We start from the raw sequence: 18,568 nt of genomic DNA, 5'->3' as shown, positions 1-18,568 counted from the left end.
TATTTTAAAACATTGTGATATCTAACAAATATTTCACAACATTAAAAGCTGGCAAATAATTAGATATCAAACTAATTTTGGGAATTTTGTATCATAAAGTTAACACAATACTTTGTTTTTAAACATTTATAACCGATAGATTTTAAGTATCTAAAATGTACATACACAAGTTGCATGACAGGCCCCTCATAGACCTTGACCCCTTGTATGAGCCTTGGCTCCTCCACGTTGGTCAGGTCCAGATAGTAGATAAAACCTCCAGCCGTCCCTAATGCACACACATGTAGCATTGGACTGCATGCTATGGAGAACACCTGGAGACAAAACAACCATAGATACACTATGCAATATCTCAACTGACTCTGTCAATCTGATGAAGGCAGGCTATAAAGTTTGACAGTCTCGGACATTTTAATTGTTAAAAGACAGCATGCCCATGTGAGTAATCCTCAACCATATCTATAATTTTGCGAAGTTGTCACCTTAACTCCAGAAGCATATAACGTCATTTTTGACAAAATGGAGTGGTTGGTATCGTTGGATTCGTCTCCAAACGCTTAACAACATGCAATAACTTATAATTCATGTAGCTCTAACAAGAGGAGGGTGAATCGCTGTGCCACAAACGTCTTAACTCACCCATTTTATGTTCCAGTCAGATCTCTAAATGCATTTTTCTCAAAATGAAAAAAACGAAGTTATACGCTTCTAGAATTAAGGTGACAAAGTAATCCTGAAATGGACCTGTGTAGTCAATAAGTCGCACAATAAATCAGATCAGATCAATATTTTCTTAAGTCAGGAAAAAGGGCACTTAAATTTCTAATTCCTTTGGTAAACTAGGAAATGCTCACAAAATCATGATAATAAAACATTAGCCATGAAAATCCTTACAGGCACTCCAACGTTGTAAGAAGACACAAGATGTCCCTTGTCAATAGACCACACTTGTAACTCTCCACCCTCTCTGGCAGTCTGTAAAACATCAAATATACATAAATCACATAGGAGGAAAAATGACTTTGAATTCGAATAACAGGAAGTTGAATGCTTAGACACTCAAGACAATAGTTGCTGGCTCTAAGAGAAACTGTCCGGTGAAAGCAACATGTATTTTAGCAATAACTTGAAAAATTACACATCAAAAACACCTACCACCAGAACCTTCTTCAAGAAAATAATGCTGATTTAACATGTTCATATTGTATACAATGGACACGTACTGATCAGAACTTTTTTGTTGGGTTTAACATCACACTGACACAATTATAGGTCATATGGCGACTTTCCAGCTTTTCATGTTGGAGGAAGACCTAAAGTGCCCCTTCGGGCATAATTTCATCATTAATGTGCACCTGGCTAGAAACACCAACCTTCCGTATGCCATCTAGATGGCTTCTACGCATGAAGAATTCTAGGCCCCAAGGCTTGAACCCACATCAATAAGGGGCAAGTGATTTGAAGTCAGCAACATTAGCCACTCGACTATGGAGGCCCCCTAAGTTGAATATCATTACAAAACCATGCACAGATGCACGAGTCGAACTTAGGTTATAAATTCTTGAAATTCAATGAATCATAGTTACTTAAGGACATTCAACGTATTATATGCAATGGTGATTTTTTGTTCGCCATAATGCGTAAGAACAGCACATGTAAATAAAATTATTTTAGTTCAAGTCTGAAGTTGAAGAGGCCAAGTCTACCAGTAGCATTTCTGCAACCACTTGGAGCCAGGTCTGAGCTTGATAAAATTATGAAGATATTATGAATAACAACACTAATCACAAACTTCACCAAACACCAGACATTTTTCTTTTAAATCCATTTTCACCTGTACAAAATATTCTAACTCATGGAAGTATCAAACAGCTGTTTTCATTTCATACCAATTTATTTTGCAAAAACAGATCAGTAGATGTAAACTTACCACACAGTGTTCATTCCCTGGCAGACAAGATATTCCCACAAAAAGACCATGATGAAGATCTTTGAGAAGTTTCAGACTATCTGGGGCTCCAGGTTCATACAAATGTAATGTTCCCTACAAACATGCACGTAAATCATGATAAACATTCATCAAAAATCTAAAATCAAAATGGAAATTATGTATAGTTTGAACCCTTAACCATGTTTTTTTTCCAGCTGATTCTTACTTCAGGCACTGTCGCAAACATAAACATGCTATCCTAAATCAACTAGTACTGCGAAATCCACTTTATTCATTATGGCTATTTTTCGTAGATTCTATTATCATGTCAAATTAATTCTTAACAAACAAATACCCACTTATTTTAACCTTTAACTTTGTAACCCATCAATTTACAATTTCACAAATTATCAATGCCGAGTAAAACCACAAAATTTTATGCCTAAAAATTTGTTTGTGTTTTTAGCAATTATAATGTATTCCCCCTAATAACTGACTCCTCACCGAACACACTTGTTAAAACTGATTCATCAGAAATTTGATTTATAGCCATATTCACATATGAAATTAAAAATATAATAATTGGGCACCTATATGCATGAACATGCCTCTTTTTCTGAATGCTGCTCATTTGGGACAGAGGGTTGTATAATATGTGATAAAAAATCCTCTCCCTCTATCTAATTAACAACAGCATTTAAAATTTCATTTTTAATTAAGCCAACAATTAGTCTCTGTGGAATTTCACCCAAAGGATATTTGGATACTTACATGAGAAGAACCAAGAACTAAATGTCTGTAACTTGGAGAAAAGGCCATAGATGTGACAGGTACACCAATGTGACATTTCTCTATAATATTCACATCACTCGATTTTACATCCACTAACCTCACTGTGCCATCCTACAATAATAAATTTATATACATTCAGTACATCATGGAAATACTGTAAGGTTACCGTAATTATGGTGGCTGATTTGTGCCATCAGTCATTCTTGAGTGTTAGTGCTCTGAAGTGTATCCATATGACAGAAAGACAAGTGCTTTGATATGGCAAATAAAGTCTTGTTGTATAGGTGTGCTAATTTGTTGTTCTGGCAAAATTTCCACTCTTCAATGTACCAACATGCCAGAACGAAATGGCAGAAATCAGCCATCATACCATAATAAATATATACATGTATACATATATATACTTGCAAGTTTGATTAAATTTCTCCAAAATTAAACATTTTTGAAAGTTTTGATTTATAAAAATAGACAATACTGTATCAAATAGAAAATGGTAATTTCAGTAAGACAAAAAAGATTTTATAATGTGGCATGTCTTGATTTATGTGCTGCGTCCAGTTAAAGGATTAGAAAAGAAAATATTTCTTACTGTGCCAGCACAATATAAACCTCGCTTGTGAAGGCCAATACAGTTGACACTTCCTTCAAGTAGCATATCGCTCACATCTTCAACTGAAATGGAAAAATAAATATAAAATACATTACCCAATACAAATAATTGTTATGAAAAGCGATAGACGGTACATACAGTACCAACTCCCTAAAACAGTTGTTATAAAAAAAACTATCGTCTCTGCATACAGTGTAAACTACCTAATACAAACACCACTTGGAAGACAAGAATGTTTTGGTATACACATTTTAAGCTGTTGTCCTGAATAGGTCATTTTTTCTAAGCATTTCATCTCCTGGGAAAGGAAATAGTTGCCATTGTAGAGAGGTGTTTGCTCTCCAAAGGTGTCATTCACACAGGCTCTACTGTATCAGTGTATCATAATGTCCCAAACATTTGACCATTAGCTATGACCTCAACCTTTGACACGGGGAGCCTGTGGCTTAGTTTAGCTAAAAATGGAATATACAGTATGCAATTATTTTATTCAACTGTGTTAACTATACAGTTATTCAAAGGGACTGGTAAAAAATATTTTACCTGGCTGTTTCATATCAACCATGGATTCACGCTGGATACCAGCACTGGACATTCTGGAACCAGGCGTATCCGGCACCTTTGGTGGGTAATAAATCACTTGTGCCTTGTGTGTTTCTCCATCAACCTAAATACATAAAAGCCTAATACAAACTGGCTTACATATACTTGACACAACTAAATTCATGTAATATTATATGAATCATTTGCCAATACTAAAAAATGGGGATTTTGATCTTGAAATTATACATGCTATTTTTGTAATAAAAGAAATAACAAGGACAGCACACCTAATTTAATGCTGCATTTCTGACTTCCATTTTTATTTTCTGTGGTACCATTCCTTATCAGATAAGTATTCTATGAGATCAAGTAAAATATTTTGTAACTGACTAAAGATGATGCCAGAAGATGAAGAAAACAAAATCTAGTGAATCAGCACAATAGTATCAAAGGCTACACTGACTAATATTTCAGATGATATTTTTGTAAAATCTGTGAAGGGGTTGCTTCTACTACAGGACAAATTATAAAACCAATAATTCTATTACTCACCTTTATGAGTTGTCCCCCTTTACAGCCAATATAAAGGTCTCCAATAGGCGTCCATATCTGAGAAACTGGTTTCACTCTGTCTGTTTGATCTTGAATGTCATCAAGTTGCTCTGCCATCTCTCCAACAAGTCCTGCCTTAGCAGCCTTTGGGACATCAACTGTGTACCGTGTCATGCGTGTTGATGCGCGGGTTGGTATTTCACGGTCTCTTTCATCCTCCTCTTCTATATCTGGGTCAGTGGGAGGTAACCTTACACGTCTGTGTAGGGAGAAACAAGTAGTACCAACATGAGTATAGACTATACTTTATACCTGCATGTCACAAAGTACTGACATAAGTTGCATAATCTGAAGTTACTTTCAGAAAATGTTGCACATCATTTCAGGCCAATTTAATGGATGAAATGTGAAAGCAAATGTATGGAGAATTAATCAAAATATCGCACCAGAAAGAATGAAGTCAGAAATATGGTTAAGTCATAAATATCAACCTATCTATCATAAAAATTAGACAATATACTAATCTGATTTCAGTTCATCATAAAAATGTTTAAAAATAACAAGTTCAAAAATAGACACTGACATAATTAAATTATACTTAAAACTTACACCGAATCTGAAACACAGACACAAACATTTAACATCATTATGTACTCTATAATTTACAATACTCAAGTGCCATATACATGTACATATGTATATCTTAAGCAATTGCTAGGAAGCAATGATAATAAACGAAGGTACTAAACAACAACATGAACTAAATCAAATATACAGGTACTAAAGCACTACTTTTGTGACTGTGTTTTTTTTCTATCATAACTGAGCCCCGCCATGAGTAAACCAACATAGTGGCTTTGCGATCAGCATTGATCTAGACCAGTCTGCGTCTCCGGGCAGTCTGGTCAGGATCCATGCTGTTCGCTTTCAAAGCCTATTGCAATTAGAGAAACCGTTAGCGAACAGCATGGATCCTGACCAGACTGCGCGGATGTGCAGGCTGGTCTGGATCCATGCTGGTCGCAAATGCACTATGTTGGTTTTCTCATGGTGCGGCTCATATGTATTCAATGTATAAACGAAGTTGAGCAGTGTGATTACAATGTGTGTGAAAAATAATACAACATATTCCTAGCTTGCAATGTATATAAATCATCTACTACACCGTTGTGAAATATTCCAAATTTTCTAGATCATACTGGATCCATCTATAATGCTCCAAAGCTATCTTTTATCAAAGCAGCATCAAAAACGACAATGTATCTCAAATATGCAACTTTATGATGTTAACTGACTATGAACAAAAATAACACTATCCTTACGACACGGAATGTGATACAGAAAATAACTATAATTCAAGCAAAAGCAGAAAAATAAAATGCTTGCAGTGAATTGACCCACATAATCAAAATCAAAGGTGCCGAAAGAACACAGTTTTTACCAGCAAAAGTTTGCAAGACTGACATATAAAGTTGAGCAAGAGCTGTTTGTAAAACACATATGACCCCAATGACATCTGGTGGCAGGTAACTGGGTGAATAATTTTCTGTATCATGTATGCTGTGACCTTAACCCTAGATATAATGACCACAAAAACAATACCGCCATTGACAATCATGCTATAAAGTTTGATGTTAAAAGGGTTAAGCATTCCCTAGCTATACGATACAAGATCATTTTATCATTGGCTTTTACCTTTGACCTACCAGCCCAAAAAACAATAATCTACTGACTGTTGCCGATCATCATATAAAATCTGTGAGTACTAAGACCAGATCAGTCTCCAGCTATTGACTGGGGATCTGTTTCAGCCTAGAGGTCACTGACTTCAACCTTTGACTTACTGACCCCAAAAAACTACATGTCTTATCTACTAACCAAAGGAAATCATCCAGTGATATTTTACCATTTTAGGAACAAGCATTTTCCTGTTAAATTAATTTGACTGGAAATCACAATTTATCACGCTGGCAGTACAGCTGAATACACCAGCTATATTGTATAATTATGACCTTGACCCTCAGACTCAATGACCCCCAAAGCATAAGGGTCATCTATTGATGACAAGTAGTAAGCCAATGGAGTTCAACTACTATAAGCCCCAGCATTCTATACTTACTAATCAGAAACCACTTTCAGTCTCAAGGTCATTGTGAGCTTAACCTCTTTTAAAAATAATATGGATGTGTATACTAGCCATACAGGCAATCATCCTATGAAGTTGGACCACTGTAAGCACAGAGGCTCTCTAGTTATTGATCAGCTCAAGGTTATTGTGACCTTGACCTCTGACCTACTCAAAAAAAACAATAGGGATCATCTGCTTAACAGCGGGCAATCATCCTATAAAGTTTGACCACTGCAGGCTAAAGCATTCTCTAGCTATTATTGGAAATGGAAGTGTCTTCTGACTGACTAAACAGGCAGAAAAACCCAACAAACATGAGCAAAAAAATATACCTCTCTTCTTTAAAGAGAGGTATGAAAATTAACTTGACAATGTGTGGTTTTGGTGCCCAAGCTTACCTGTTATATGGCCAGTTAAACTTTCCAAACTGAACTACACTGAAAACATTATCTTATGTATATATATTTATTCATTTTACAGACTCCACATGATACACAATTTCAGATACAAAAGGCAATCACTTTCCTACCAGGATTATGTACGAAATTTACAACTTTCCTACATAGATTAGCAAAATGTCTTGGATTCAATTATTTAGTCAATGTTGGTCATAGTGAAAATTTGCATTTGCATTGACCTAATGATTGATCAAAAATATGGGACCTTTTGGCTGGCAACTGAGCTAAACACACTATCTATATTATTACTTATTACATACTTGTTTCTATTGCCCGTTAAGTTACACTGGTACCGGAAACGTCAATATTTTTCCATACACTGACGTCTGAATTTCATATCGGGTGCGTGACATAATTCAGTGCGTGTTGTTGCACTATTTTTTTCTATTTAGTTTTGTATTGTCAATCCTATGCTATTGAACATATTTATGATATTTACTTAATATTTATACTTGTAGATGCGTATGTAATAAAAAGGTTATTATCTTTGCAACAGGAAATATGCACATTCTCCAGCGGAAGAATATTGCGCCCCTAAAGTCGCCCAATATTTTCGCTGAAGAACTTGTGCATATTTCCCGATACAAATTAGCTAATAACCTATAAGTATATCAGTTGCTATTTATCAACAGTATTCTGAGAATAAGTAAATAAAGTGGTGTGTATTAGCAAGTAAGGACAATAGTATTATATTATAAAAGATCATGCTGTACAACTTGTTTAATATAAAAAATATGGATATATGCTTTAATTCTGCTTGCATGATTTCTTTTAAAGTGTGTATCACTTATTAGAGTTCAGCTAAAGAACTCCAGGGTAGATAGGCTATCATGAAAATAAATAACTCCCATTGACAAATCACAATCTTTTGGCCCCAGCAATTAGTAAAACTGCCTTGGCCCTGCTTATTCTATGTGACTACTGCAAGCTGGAAACCAGTCAACTCTGCCTCAGAGCAGTTCAGCTCTTCCATGAGGAAGGTATGATAAGAAGTCGCTAGAGTTAACCCTAGTCTGTGAGCTGAACTCACTCGCTGTATCATTGCGAAGATATCGTAATATACTGAAATATTAGTTATTAATGTAAGTTATCCAAAGTGAAAAACAAGAAATATGACTAAGCACTTGCAGATGAATTTTACCAGAGAAATTGTAATTTATGGATATTTCCAACTATTTTTGGAACCTGACTTGAATTAAGACCAATGACCTAGCACTTCCACTTTCTTTCTAAAATATGTAAGACTGTTTTAGGAAACTCCGGTGTAGGAAAAAGTGTAAGTTATGAATTAATATTTAGAACTGTGTAAGGTATCAATTGATTAATGAAAATGAAAACTGATGATGCATCTATATAATTACTCTCAATGTTATCTATGAATTTTGTAAAATACTTACGATGGTTGCATGACATAGTATTTGTCACTTTGTTCTATAGTAAGCATGCTGATAGTCTTTTCTGTTGTGACACAAAGCTGCCTCCAGTTTCCCGGGTTAAATGACAGGCTTGTAGGTATATTTTCACGAGATAGGGCAAACGTGCACAACTTGCTGCCATTCTGGAAGTTCCTGTAAGAGATATAAAACTAATATTGCATCAACTCCTACATTTAAAAGGCACAGAAAACCATTCCTCTAAAACAAAGGATGAAATATGTTTTGATTTCTTTCAACAATGCTGGATGATATTGCTAAGATTATAAGAATTTTGTGTGAGGTCATAAAAAGAATCTTAAGGATAACATGGTGTAATAGCCATATTTCATATCTTATAAGTGGATGGTAATATTTAAAAGAAATTTGGTCACTTTAAATACATTCAAAATTAAAAACTTTTCACCGAAAGATTTTTCAAATTTTATCATTTTTTGGGGAGATAATCGGTATTGAAGTTAACATTGATGCCTATGGGAAATATATAATTTCTTTGATTATGAGAATTTGAACTTGTGTTTCGAGAAAATTTTGCGGTAGAAAGCTGCATTGTATGATTCTGATACAAATATCAAAAAGAAATCTAAAATTCCCCGTAGGGAAAAGGAGAAAAAAATTTTTTTTCTCTAGTTTTCAGGGGAGATTACTCATGAAAAAACAAAATCATCAGGGGAGGTTATTTAAAGGAAATTTTTTTTCACTATATAACTGGTCAATATGCACCTTATTTCTATCGTTTGACATTTTTAAAGCTTAATTATCAAGTTGTATGTACGCTTTTAGTGAAACTGAGGCCTATAAAACCATGTTATCCTTAATTTTACTGACAGCAAATGCATAAATTTCATCTTGCAATAACACAGTTGTGCATAGTAATTGTAGTAATGTACAAGCAGCCTGTCTATGCAAGTAACTGTGCACCACATGAATCACATACCAGTATGTGGAAACTGAATACATTTAGACATATGTACAGTCTTAGGGAGGATGCAGGATCCGTGCATACTGGAAAATTATCCCCTCAATTCCCCAATGTTAGGTTATATAGGAAAATTTAAGAGGGAAATCAAGTTTAACTTACCAAAGTGTAAGTTCAAATTCAGGAATACCAGACAAACTGCACAAGAAGTCACTGCTGGAGAAGAATAGCTGGGAGTATTCTAATTTTGCACCGTCTGAAATAAGAGTTCAAATAAAGCTTTGTTACTTGTGTACTTATATCTGAAAATGTCATTCATACCACAGTCACACATACGGTGCAGTTGGCTACGTCTAGCTATGGATATAAACGTAGTAACCCGTATCGATCCGTACCTGAGCCGTACGAATTGGTATGGATTGATACGGATTACTACGTTAAGGTATGGCTCAGGTACGGATCAATACGGATTACTACGTTTCTATCCGTGGCTAGACGTAGCTATCTGCGCCGTATGTGTGACTGGGGTATAAAACTGAATAATATTAACTCAACTGGAAACAGTTTATAATAAATACATACACACATATTTTCAAAACAAAATTTGTGTTTCTATTACAAATAGCATTTATCATTTTACAGTGCTTTCTTCTTGTGGAAATTTTAGGATGCTTCAGTATAAAACAAAGAAGGAAAACAAGCTGTATGTATTTAGGAAAGCTAAATGCACCAAAATATTGTGTGGTTTTTAGTTTCTTGCTATATACCTGACATGTACTGGTACTGATGATAAACCCGGACAGATGATAAAGTCGGCCAGCTTGGAAATATTTGATTACAATCGGTTATTTATAAAATTGAACACACCATCTAACAGTCTCCACTTACAATACCAACTTGTGTAAACAAAAACAAAATTGGTAAATATTCTGTGTAAATAAATGACTTGCATTTATCTGTATAAAAATATTTATCCAAAATTACTGGGGAAGAGGGTGTTTTTTGCGCATGCTCACTGTCGACACATGAAGGCCTGACATTGGGTCACTTTTCACATTACTTGATCAGGAATGACGTTGCAGCTTTTTGGGGAAGTTTCAATATAATACTACGAAGAAAATTTTGTAAATGACAAAGTGGTCGAATTTATCATCAGTCAACGTTCGTACAGTCCCCATTTTACAAACTCCTTTCAGGGCCTCACTTCGTGTGAGTTTGGTTCCTAAATATAAATTTGAATTATGTAAAGTTTTCAGCAAATGTTAAGCTTTATTTTGATACTGACCATTGATTAGAAATTGCAGAAATAAAAAAGTTACAGGTAAAAAACCTCATTTTCTGTTCGGGTTTATCATCAGTACCAGTACAGTCTTTAATATCATACATAAAAATTTGTTCACTGTATGAAAAAAAAAATCTTACTTTCTAAAATAGACAACTTTCTGAAAGTCGGATAGACAAATACATAGATCTTAGGATTCAAACATTGCTCTGCTACTGCAAAACATCTGCTGAGGCTGTGAGCTGCAAATGGTCCGACCCCCTCACCGGGGAAGTTGAACACAGTCTCAGCACCATCCTCAGCCACAAACTTGATATTGTGGCCACACAAGTAGCAAATCACATCCTTGTCAATGTAGTTTGCCTTTCCTCCACTGTAACCTTGAGCCCATCTGCAAAAACAACAAAATATTGGAATCATTTGCAAGTCAGAAAAAGAAAAGAAAAAAGAACTGACATGTATTAAATATGCTAAATGTGGTAAGTTTGGTGGATATCAGTTCACATTAGATGATACTGATGACCAACATGAAATGAAATAATATGGGAGACACTTCATAGCCCTTTAGCTAAAATAAGTCCCCCTGAACTTCATCATAAAAAAAGTTCTCCTCCTCCAGTCTGATCCTTAATAAACTTGGGAAATATCGTATCGTTTAGAGATCCGGTATTTATCCAGTCTTGATTTGAACGAAATTACAGTGTCACTGTTAACTATTTCCTCTGGCATGTCTGTAGTCCAAATAATTGTACTCAAGAGTTGAATATCGTTACAATTTTTTGACTTGTCGATATCCACTCTAGGTAGACAACGAGAAATATCAGAATGTAAATTCAGTCTACCCAAGGTTTCATTATTTGGGTAGAATGCACTTTTAAATAGCAGTCCCCGGAAGTTTACAATGTGCATGCGCAGCAAGTTGGGAGTGTGGGGTAAAGTGGGGGTGTGGGGGCAACAGCCCCAAACATATTCATCTCAAAATAAAGTTACCCCTTTTAACTTTTAATATTTCAGACATCATTAAACTACTATTATTATAGTGAACTGCTGAAGTGCAAGTGATCCCATTTTTTAGACTAGCAAGTCTTGTAAGTTATTTCATACTGTTATAGTGCGATGTCCAAAGGAGTTTAACCATAATGACTTTTTGGTTTTTGGTTTGTAGAGTTTCAAAATGTGACCTCTTGTACCGCTATTTCCAGCAAAACTGAAGAACTTGTGTATAATTTTAAACACCTGTCACTCAGACATTTTAAATCATGCGTGTTTTCACACGGATTTTCAGTTGTTGGAAGCTATATTTACAGAAATATTTGATACTTACGAAAGCTCAAGGTTTCCAATTTGATCCATGCTTAAATTTCACAGAATATTGTTATAATTTGAGATTTATTTCATTCCAAATTCTGTGTTGCTATGCATAAAATAACGCGATATTCCGCGTGATAGTAACCACGGTGTGATAAATTTACACGCTGTATTATTCGTAAGGTATTAAGACACTGTTCGATTGGAGCCTGCTGAATGTATAAAGACACCAAATTACAAAAAAAAATGTTGGAATCTGTGTTGTGTAAGAAGAGTAATACAGGAAGCTAGATATTGTGATAAAAAACAATATATCTTTAAGCTTGTTCTTGTTCAAGTATCTGATCCACAAATAGATAACATTTCGATGCTTTGTAACCTCATGTTTTTTGGTATCATTTGAAAGAGTTGTATCTGCTGAACAAGAATTATTAAATAAGATGACCTCATTAATACGCACGAATCACTACAGTCATGTTTTTTAATTGCGTAATGATAAGTCGCACACTGTGATTACTGGATTTCTGTTGAAGTATCATTGAAAACTATAAAGCAAAAAAAAAAAAAAAAAAAAAAAAATAAAAAAATAATAATAATAAAATAAAATAAAATAAATAAAAAAAAAAATCTATACCATATTTTTGTCATGAAATTTATATTTTATTTTTCATTAGATAATACACTTTCAGATAATACCAAAATGATATGAGCTTACCAGGCATCAATATTTGATATATCTTAATAGCACTGTTATATATAACTTGCTTTATTTGCGGACTGGATACCTTAAGGGGTTGTGATGATGTTATTTCTAATGATACAATGTTTATCATATTGACGTAAACAATGATTTTATCAAGACAACACAGTGTTAAATTATGTAAAAAATGAGTCAACTCGGCCATCCTCACAAGCTAATATTTATATTCGCCCTATTCTTTTCTATTGAAAATTATGGCGTTCATTTCGTATGAACAGCAAAAGGAAAGGTGCGAAATTTACGTCATCGCTGCTTAGTAATAACCGACCGCTGTTTTGACGACGTCCGCGTATAGTCAGGGAGAACGTTCCTTAAATGACGTCGCAGTTATTCCGTGTGTTGAACAGAATGGCCGGGAAGCTGATTTTAATGTTAAATGCCACAAAATATGTGCAATTTATAATATTATCTTGTTTACAAATGGAAAGGAAATAGGATCAACAGAATAGGATCGGCAAATTAAACATGAATTGCTAGCGCGATTCATGGATTTGCCGATCCTATTCTGTCGTTCCTTTCGCATGAACACCGAAAAAAAATCATTTCATTTCTTAAATAAGCGGTTATTGTGCCCTCTTCCGGGTATTTGGCCTGGATTACAGGATTCAGTCTCCTATGCAATGTTGTTGCTATATATAGTAAGGTATATAATTATCATAAATATTGACAGGCAGGCCATTTATTTAGTATATACTAGAGGGCATGGACGCGTACATTGCTTTTCCAAAACTATCCATGAACAACCTCAATCAAACCGAGCCTGCAACATATTCATTTATGTCGTGTTGGGCGACCCGTGGTGTTCCGCTTTTTCTATTCTTAAATATAGCCTTATACATATAGTATGGGTTTCTTTTAGTAAACATGATGATACTTGTGTATAGTTATGTTCAAATAGAATTTATGCATATATATCGATTTAGATTTTCATTGGTAATAAAAGATATAATTAGATCATAAGTTTTTGCCCAGCAATAAATCCTCTACCGTAAGGATGAAATCTACTTGTCATATCTGCTACAAAAGAAACAAATAAATTATATATATTGTATGAGAAATACTTATCTGATAGTAAGGGTTTTATTTACATTCTTTTTGTTATTTTGAAATATTATGCATTTATCACATGTATGAACCCGCCATATAACGTTACGTCTTTTTGACGTAACGTTACTTCCGTTTTACTTGTAAAGGAGATAGCACCAAAATGTTGAAAATAATAAACTGAAAAAATATTGTTCATATATCGTATTGGTGTTGAAATACAGGACAAAATAAAATGATGTGCATATTCTCCATATTTCATTTATCTACGTCGCATATTTCATGAAAAATGCTCTTCTACTTTTGTTACGGAAAAGTCCACCATTTGTGAATAGACAGAAGAACAAATTGACAAACGTAAAAAATAAAATAATGTGCATTTTCTTAATACTATTATTTATCTGTACATCAGATTTAATGGAAAAAATCTCAATTTCTCCTAAATTGTCATAAAATCTATAATTTTTTATTGCTTTTCTATCTATACAACGAAGTAAAAGAACGTTCATATTTTCCATATTGCCATTTGTCCATATACCAAGTTTCACGAAAACATTCTTTTTCAGAGGGATGAACTGACAAAAGAGAGGAAACGTTACGTCCTATAAGTAAAAGGTATATAGACACTAAATAGGAAAATGGCGCGAGAAAAAAAAAGGTAGTCACATAATAGCGACCGGACTCAAATAGTCCTCAGTTTTTTTGCTCTGTAGAGCTATTTTCCTTCGTTTATGTGCAATTTCTTGCTGAAATCACATGACACATCTATGTTTGACATGTAGGAAGCATTTTCTTAATGAAATGATAAATAGTCGGAATTTGTCATGGAAACATAGATCATACACCACCATATCTGAGGTCTCAAATTTTAGCTGATTTTGCAGTTTGTGTGTTTGACTGAAAATATTTTTCTTGCATCAAATATGACCCCAACAATTCTTTGATTTTTATTCAGCACTGACAATATTCTTCAAGAAAACGTAAATGGGTCCTGATATGTATTGCAGCCGGTGGAAATATGTAAGATTTATGTAGAATAAAGAAGAACAGCTATTTAGTGTGTTGTAATATGCCAACTACAACTGTGGCTGGAAAAGAATTCCTTATACCTCATCACACAGAACTTGAATTTGAATTTGAATTGATATGTAGATGGAGATTTCAATACTGGAAAGCAAGGAATACATATACCTAGATCTTAGATATCAACCAGGTCATGGTAAGTCTTAAAATATTTGTCAATTTACGCTTGGTTCAGATGTTTTTGAGCAGATTCTAGCACGAAAATGATACTGCTCATGTAACTGCAACGCTTTAGAGTAAAACTGGCGGCTCTTTGCTGGACTATATCCATTTAAAGATCCACAACAAGCTACATTTGACTCCCCACGTTAACTTTGTGAAAGTCATTCTGTTAACACAGTTGTAATACTGCTATGCCACAAAATGACAGGTGGACAATATTGAAGGGTGTCTTCCTGAGTTACTATCTGGTTTTTACAGCTTTACTTGTAGTTCATTTTAGCTTTTCTATTCTGTCAATCGTTTTTAGCATTAAAACACAGTGCAATAAATATCTTACACTTGAAACAAAGAAAGTACTTTGCATACTGCTACATTAATTCTGTAAACATTTAGCTAATAAACACACTGTCTTGGCACTTTCAATACCATTATATAATATATATATATAATATAATATAAATATATAACTGTAAAAACAAAGTAGATACTTGTATTTCTCAATTTTACCGTGCAATTTCAATTATAATTACCATCATGGAAACAAAGTAAAATACATTTAGTCTTTTGCCATACTGATGCGGCATTTTGTGTTTATGTGGTTGCGAAACGGAAACCTTGACATAAGACAAAACATGGTGCCTTTCAAGTAATACTTGTATTGTCGAAGATTATGGGTTCCTGGCGGCTTAAAAATATGAAGGCAGCTATATTTCTGTGGTTCGATATATATGCTCCTATTCAGGCAGTTTGGTCCTTATTGAGGATGGTTTAATCTTCAGCAAAACTAAGACCCTAAAAACTGTCTTGCAGGTCATTTAGTATGCCACTTCAGGAAGGTCTAACACGTATCATCATCAGTTGTTCCAGGCCACATATAAGAATAAGAAAGAGCAGAGACACCCGGGTAGACACTTGTGGTATGCTGCTGGCCCTATAGGAACCTTCTCCGATGTTTTCCCTACAACCTGACTTAAAATGACCAATTGAAAACATATTTGTGGATCCACTTGTAAGTCATGCCATAGACTTCCCAAACAATAGTTACTAAAATTGAGAAAAAAGTTATGCGATGGAGCACTGAATACAAGTACTGAATCAATTAACCGATATATTATTACTTCGTTTTACGTAATCATTAAAATGTTAAATGAGACAGGGACTGGAAGAAAGAAAAGCAAATATTTTGGAATCAGTTTCAAAAGTAGATAAATAATGTAGTTTCAATTCCAGATCGGATAGCTTCGAAACTTAAAGAGAATTCCTATAGTTTTTTCCTTTCATAGAAATTTTTTAAATTCACATATATGATAGGAAAATTTGTGCTGAAAACAATGAACAAATAAAAACAATAGGTCACCGGCTTGTTTTTGTGAAAAATTGTTTTGAACACACCCACTGTTGATGAAACTGCTAGCGATTTTTCAACATTTTCATAATTTTCTGCTTTTTTATAAATACCAACCAAAATATACATCAAGACAGCACAATAAGTTTTTTTTCTTTTTACAGATTTTATTATATACTTATTTGATATCATAGTCATATTTGTAATACTCTATCCTTACAATAATGGGTACAAATGAAAAAAAAATATTGTTTCATATTTACTTTTGTGAACTTTTTTCAGTGAAAAATATCCATAGTGAAGAATATTTTTTTTTAAATTTTGAAAAAACTCTTTCATAGATTTTTTTCCTGTTTTTCTTGTGTATAGATAATTGTATTGTGAGCATAAAAATGGCTAAAAATGTATGGATCACCAAGCTAAATTTTATGTTAAGACCGCTAGAATACAACACCTGTTCGGACGGAAAATGGCGCGAACCTGGCAAAATTGATTACATGTATGTCTGCTAGAAGTTAAAAAGTTTTAAAAGTTCTTAATTCTTTTTTTAATTGAATACTAAATAATCTGAAAGGTGATATTGTCTTATCAGTACTAAGTCAACTATGTTACATTATATGAACAACACTGCCTTTGTACTAAAATGCGATGTGAAAACACAACCACAACAACAGCAAGATACCTGTCAGGCATGATACTTGTCAATACAACATAAACCAGTATCATCATTTGATTACTGATAAAACTTATCAAAAATGTTATTTCATTCAAGATTCCTCATATTTAAGACTGTCTGTAACATGTTTCAACAAATGTTGACTTCAGTTCAGTTTTCCTTAAAAAGTGTCGTCTGAAAAATGCACATAAAAAACTATCGGAATTCCCTTTAAAAAATGCTCCAGCAGCCGGAAGGTAGAGTAAATACATTATATGCGCACAACAAAGAAAAAATAAAAAAATGTGACAGCCACTTTTTAAACGTAAACAAAATCTTTTGGTTTCAGATCACTAGTTTTTCCAGCTGCTTTCATTATAATGTTATATGGCGCGTACCGCATTCCATAAATCGTGATACCTTCTTTTCAATAACTATCTTAGTTCCACCAAAATAATGGATGAAAAAGGCGTATGAATAGTAACACTCTATATGAGGTCTTTCGTGTGAATGATATGGCCCCTTGTATACACCGTTTGCCCGGCGCGAGGAAACCGTTTCATGATTGTTTTTTTCCAGTACACACCAATTGTAGCTTACACCGTCAGAATGTATAATGAAAATCTGTAAAAACAGGAAATAGGTCCAATTGTAAAAAATACTTCTGGGGTTTGTTTACTTTACTGACCAATCAGAATGGAATAAACATTATTTTATTTTCAGGTATACGATATATTATCAGGTTATTGAACAGTATTGAGTACAATACTGAATTCTGTTGAACGAGTACACAGCAGTAATAATCCATATTTGGACGATCGAGGCGAATGCCGAGTCCAAATGTGGGTTATTACTGCTGTGTACGAGTCCAATTAAATTCAGTATTGTACTCAACACTGTTAAATTACCTTTTTATTTTACACCATAAGAAAGACAGATGTAAAAAACAAAAATTCACGCATTTTAACTCACAAACAACTTCACACGTTTAATACGTTCTTCTCTGATAACAGTCGTATTTCCAACATTTACTCCCAGTGCCAAAAAATTTGAAAACAACATTTCGTGAAATCTTGAACCGAAGCCATAATTACTGGATAGGAAACGTTCTAACTAAGAAATTGAGTGCTTGCACTTACATGTTTTGTTCATAGATAAGAAAGTTATCGCATTTTAAATTTTTTTTACTGCTGTGTCGCTATATAACAGGAAGTAATTCCAAATGTCTCTTTATAAGGAATCGGAAGAGTTGTCCCGTCCCATATAAAAAAGATATGGACTTTTGGGACTGGAGTCCAATATGAATAAAATATGGCGTTTGTGGATTGTAGATTTCGGATATTCCTATATGTACTTAAGAAAATGTGAATGCGTTTTAAATCACACAGTACAATACTGGTTTCTATTGTATTGTCACATGATAGAAAGGAAAGCTTCCAATTGGTTGAAAATATATAGGTGTGAAATGAATAACGATATTCCCATTAAGTTCCATGCACTGTTTTGAAATGATATCTGACCTATAGAAATACGTATTACTACTGCTCTTCATTTTGATAGTTTT

The 18,568-nt window shown here is 34.0% G+C and overlaps 1 protein-coding gene across 14 annotated transcripts in view; it reads right to left on the bottom strand.

Moving 5' to 3' along the window:
* LOC123547389 (cilia- and flagella-associated protein 43-like) overlaps nucleotides 1-12,109 on the bottom strand; it is a 64,971-nt gene extending 52,862 nt beyond the window's left edge. For 13 of the 14 annotated variants that reach the window (XM_045334452.2, XM_045334454.2, XM_045334453.2 and 10 more), the window contains exons 1-12: nucleotides 11,972-12,109; nucleotides 10,788-11,038; nucleotides 9,528-9,621; nucleotides 8,411-8,581; nucleotides 6,954-6,992; nucleotides 4,428-4,686; nucleotides 3,876-3,999; nucleotides 3,312-3,394; nucleotides 2,702-2,833; nucleotides 1,931-2,044; nucleotides 895-975; nucleotides 166-314 (exon numbers count right to left, since the gene is read on the bottom strand). In XM_045334452.2, coding sequence (XP_045190387.2) covers nucleotides 166-314; nucleotides 895-975; nucleotides 1,931-2,044; nucleotides 2,702-2,833; nucleotides 3,312-3,394; nucleotides 3,876-3,999; nucleotides 4,428-4,686; nucleotides 6,954-6,992; nucleotides 8,411-8,581; nucleotides 9,528-9,621; nucleotides 10,788-11,038; nucleotides 11,972-12,000 — 1,526 coding nt within the window. In that variant the 5' untranslated portion in view covers nucleotides 12,001-12,109. The remainder of the gene's footprint in view (nucleotides 1-165; nucleotides 315-894; nucleotides 976-1,930; nucleotides 2,045-2,701; nucleotides 2,834-3,311; nucleotides 3,395-3,875; nucleotides 4,000-4,427; nucleotides 4,687-6,953; nucleotides 6,993-8,410; nucleotides 8,582-9,527; nucleotides 9,622-10,787; nucleotides 11,039-11,971) is intronic. The other variant, XM_053551663.1, reaches the window with a different exon arrangement.
* Between the last annotated feature and the right edge of the window lie 6,459 nt (nucleotides 12,110-18,568).

Source organism: Mercenaria mercenaria, chromosome 9 (assembly GCF_021730395.1).
Source record: "Mercenaria mercenaria strain notata chromosome 9, MADL_Memer_1, whole genome shotgun sequence".
NCBI lineage: Eukaryota > Metazoa > Mollusca > Bivalvia > Venerida > Veneridae > Mercenaria > Mercenaria mercenaria.
Note: the sequence above shows the minus strand (reverse complement) of the source record. Positions and strands in the feature narration are given on the sequence as shown.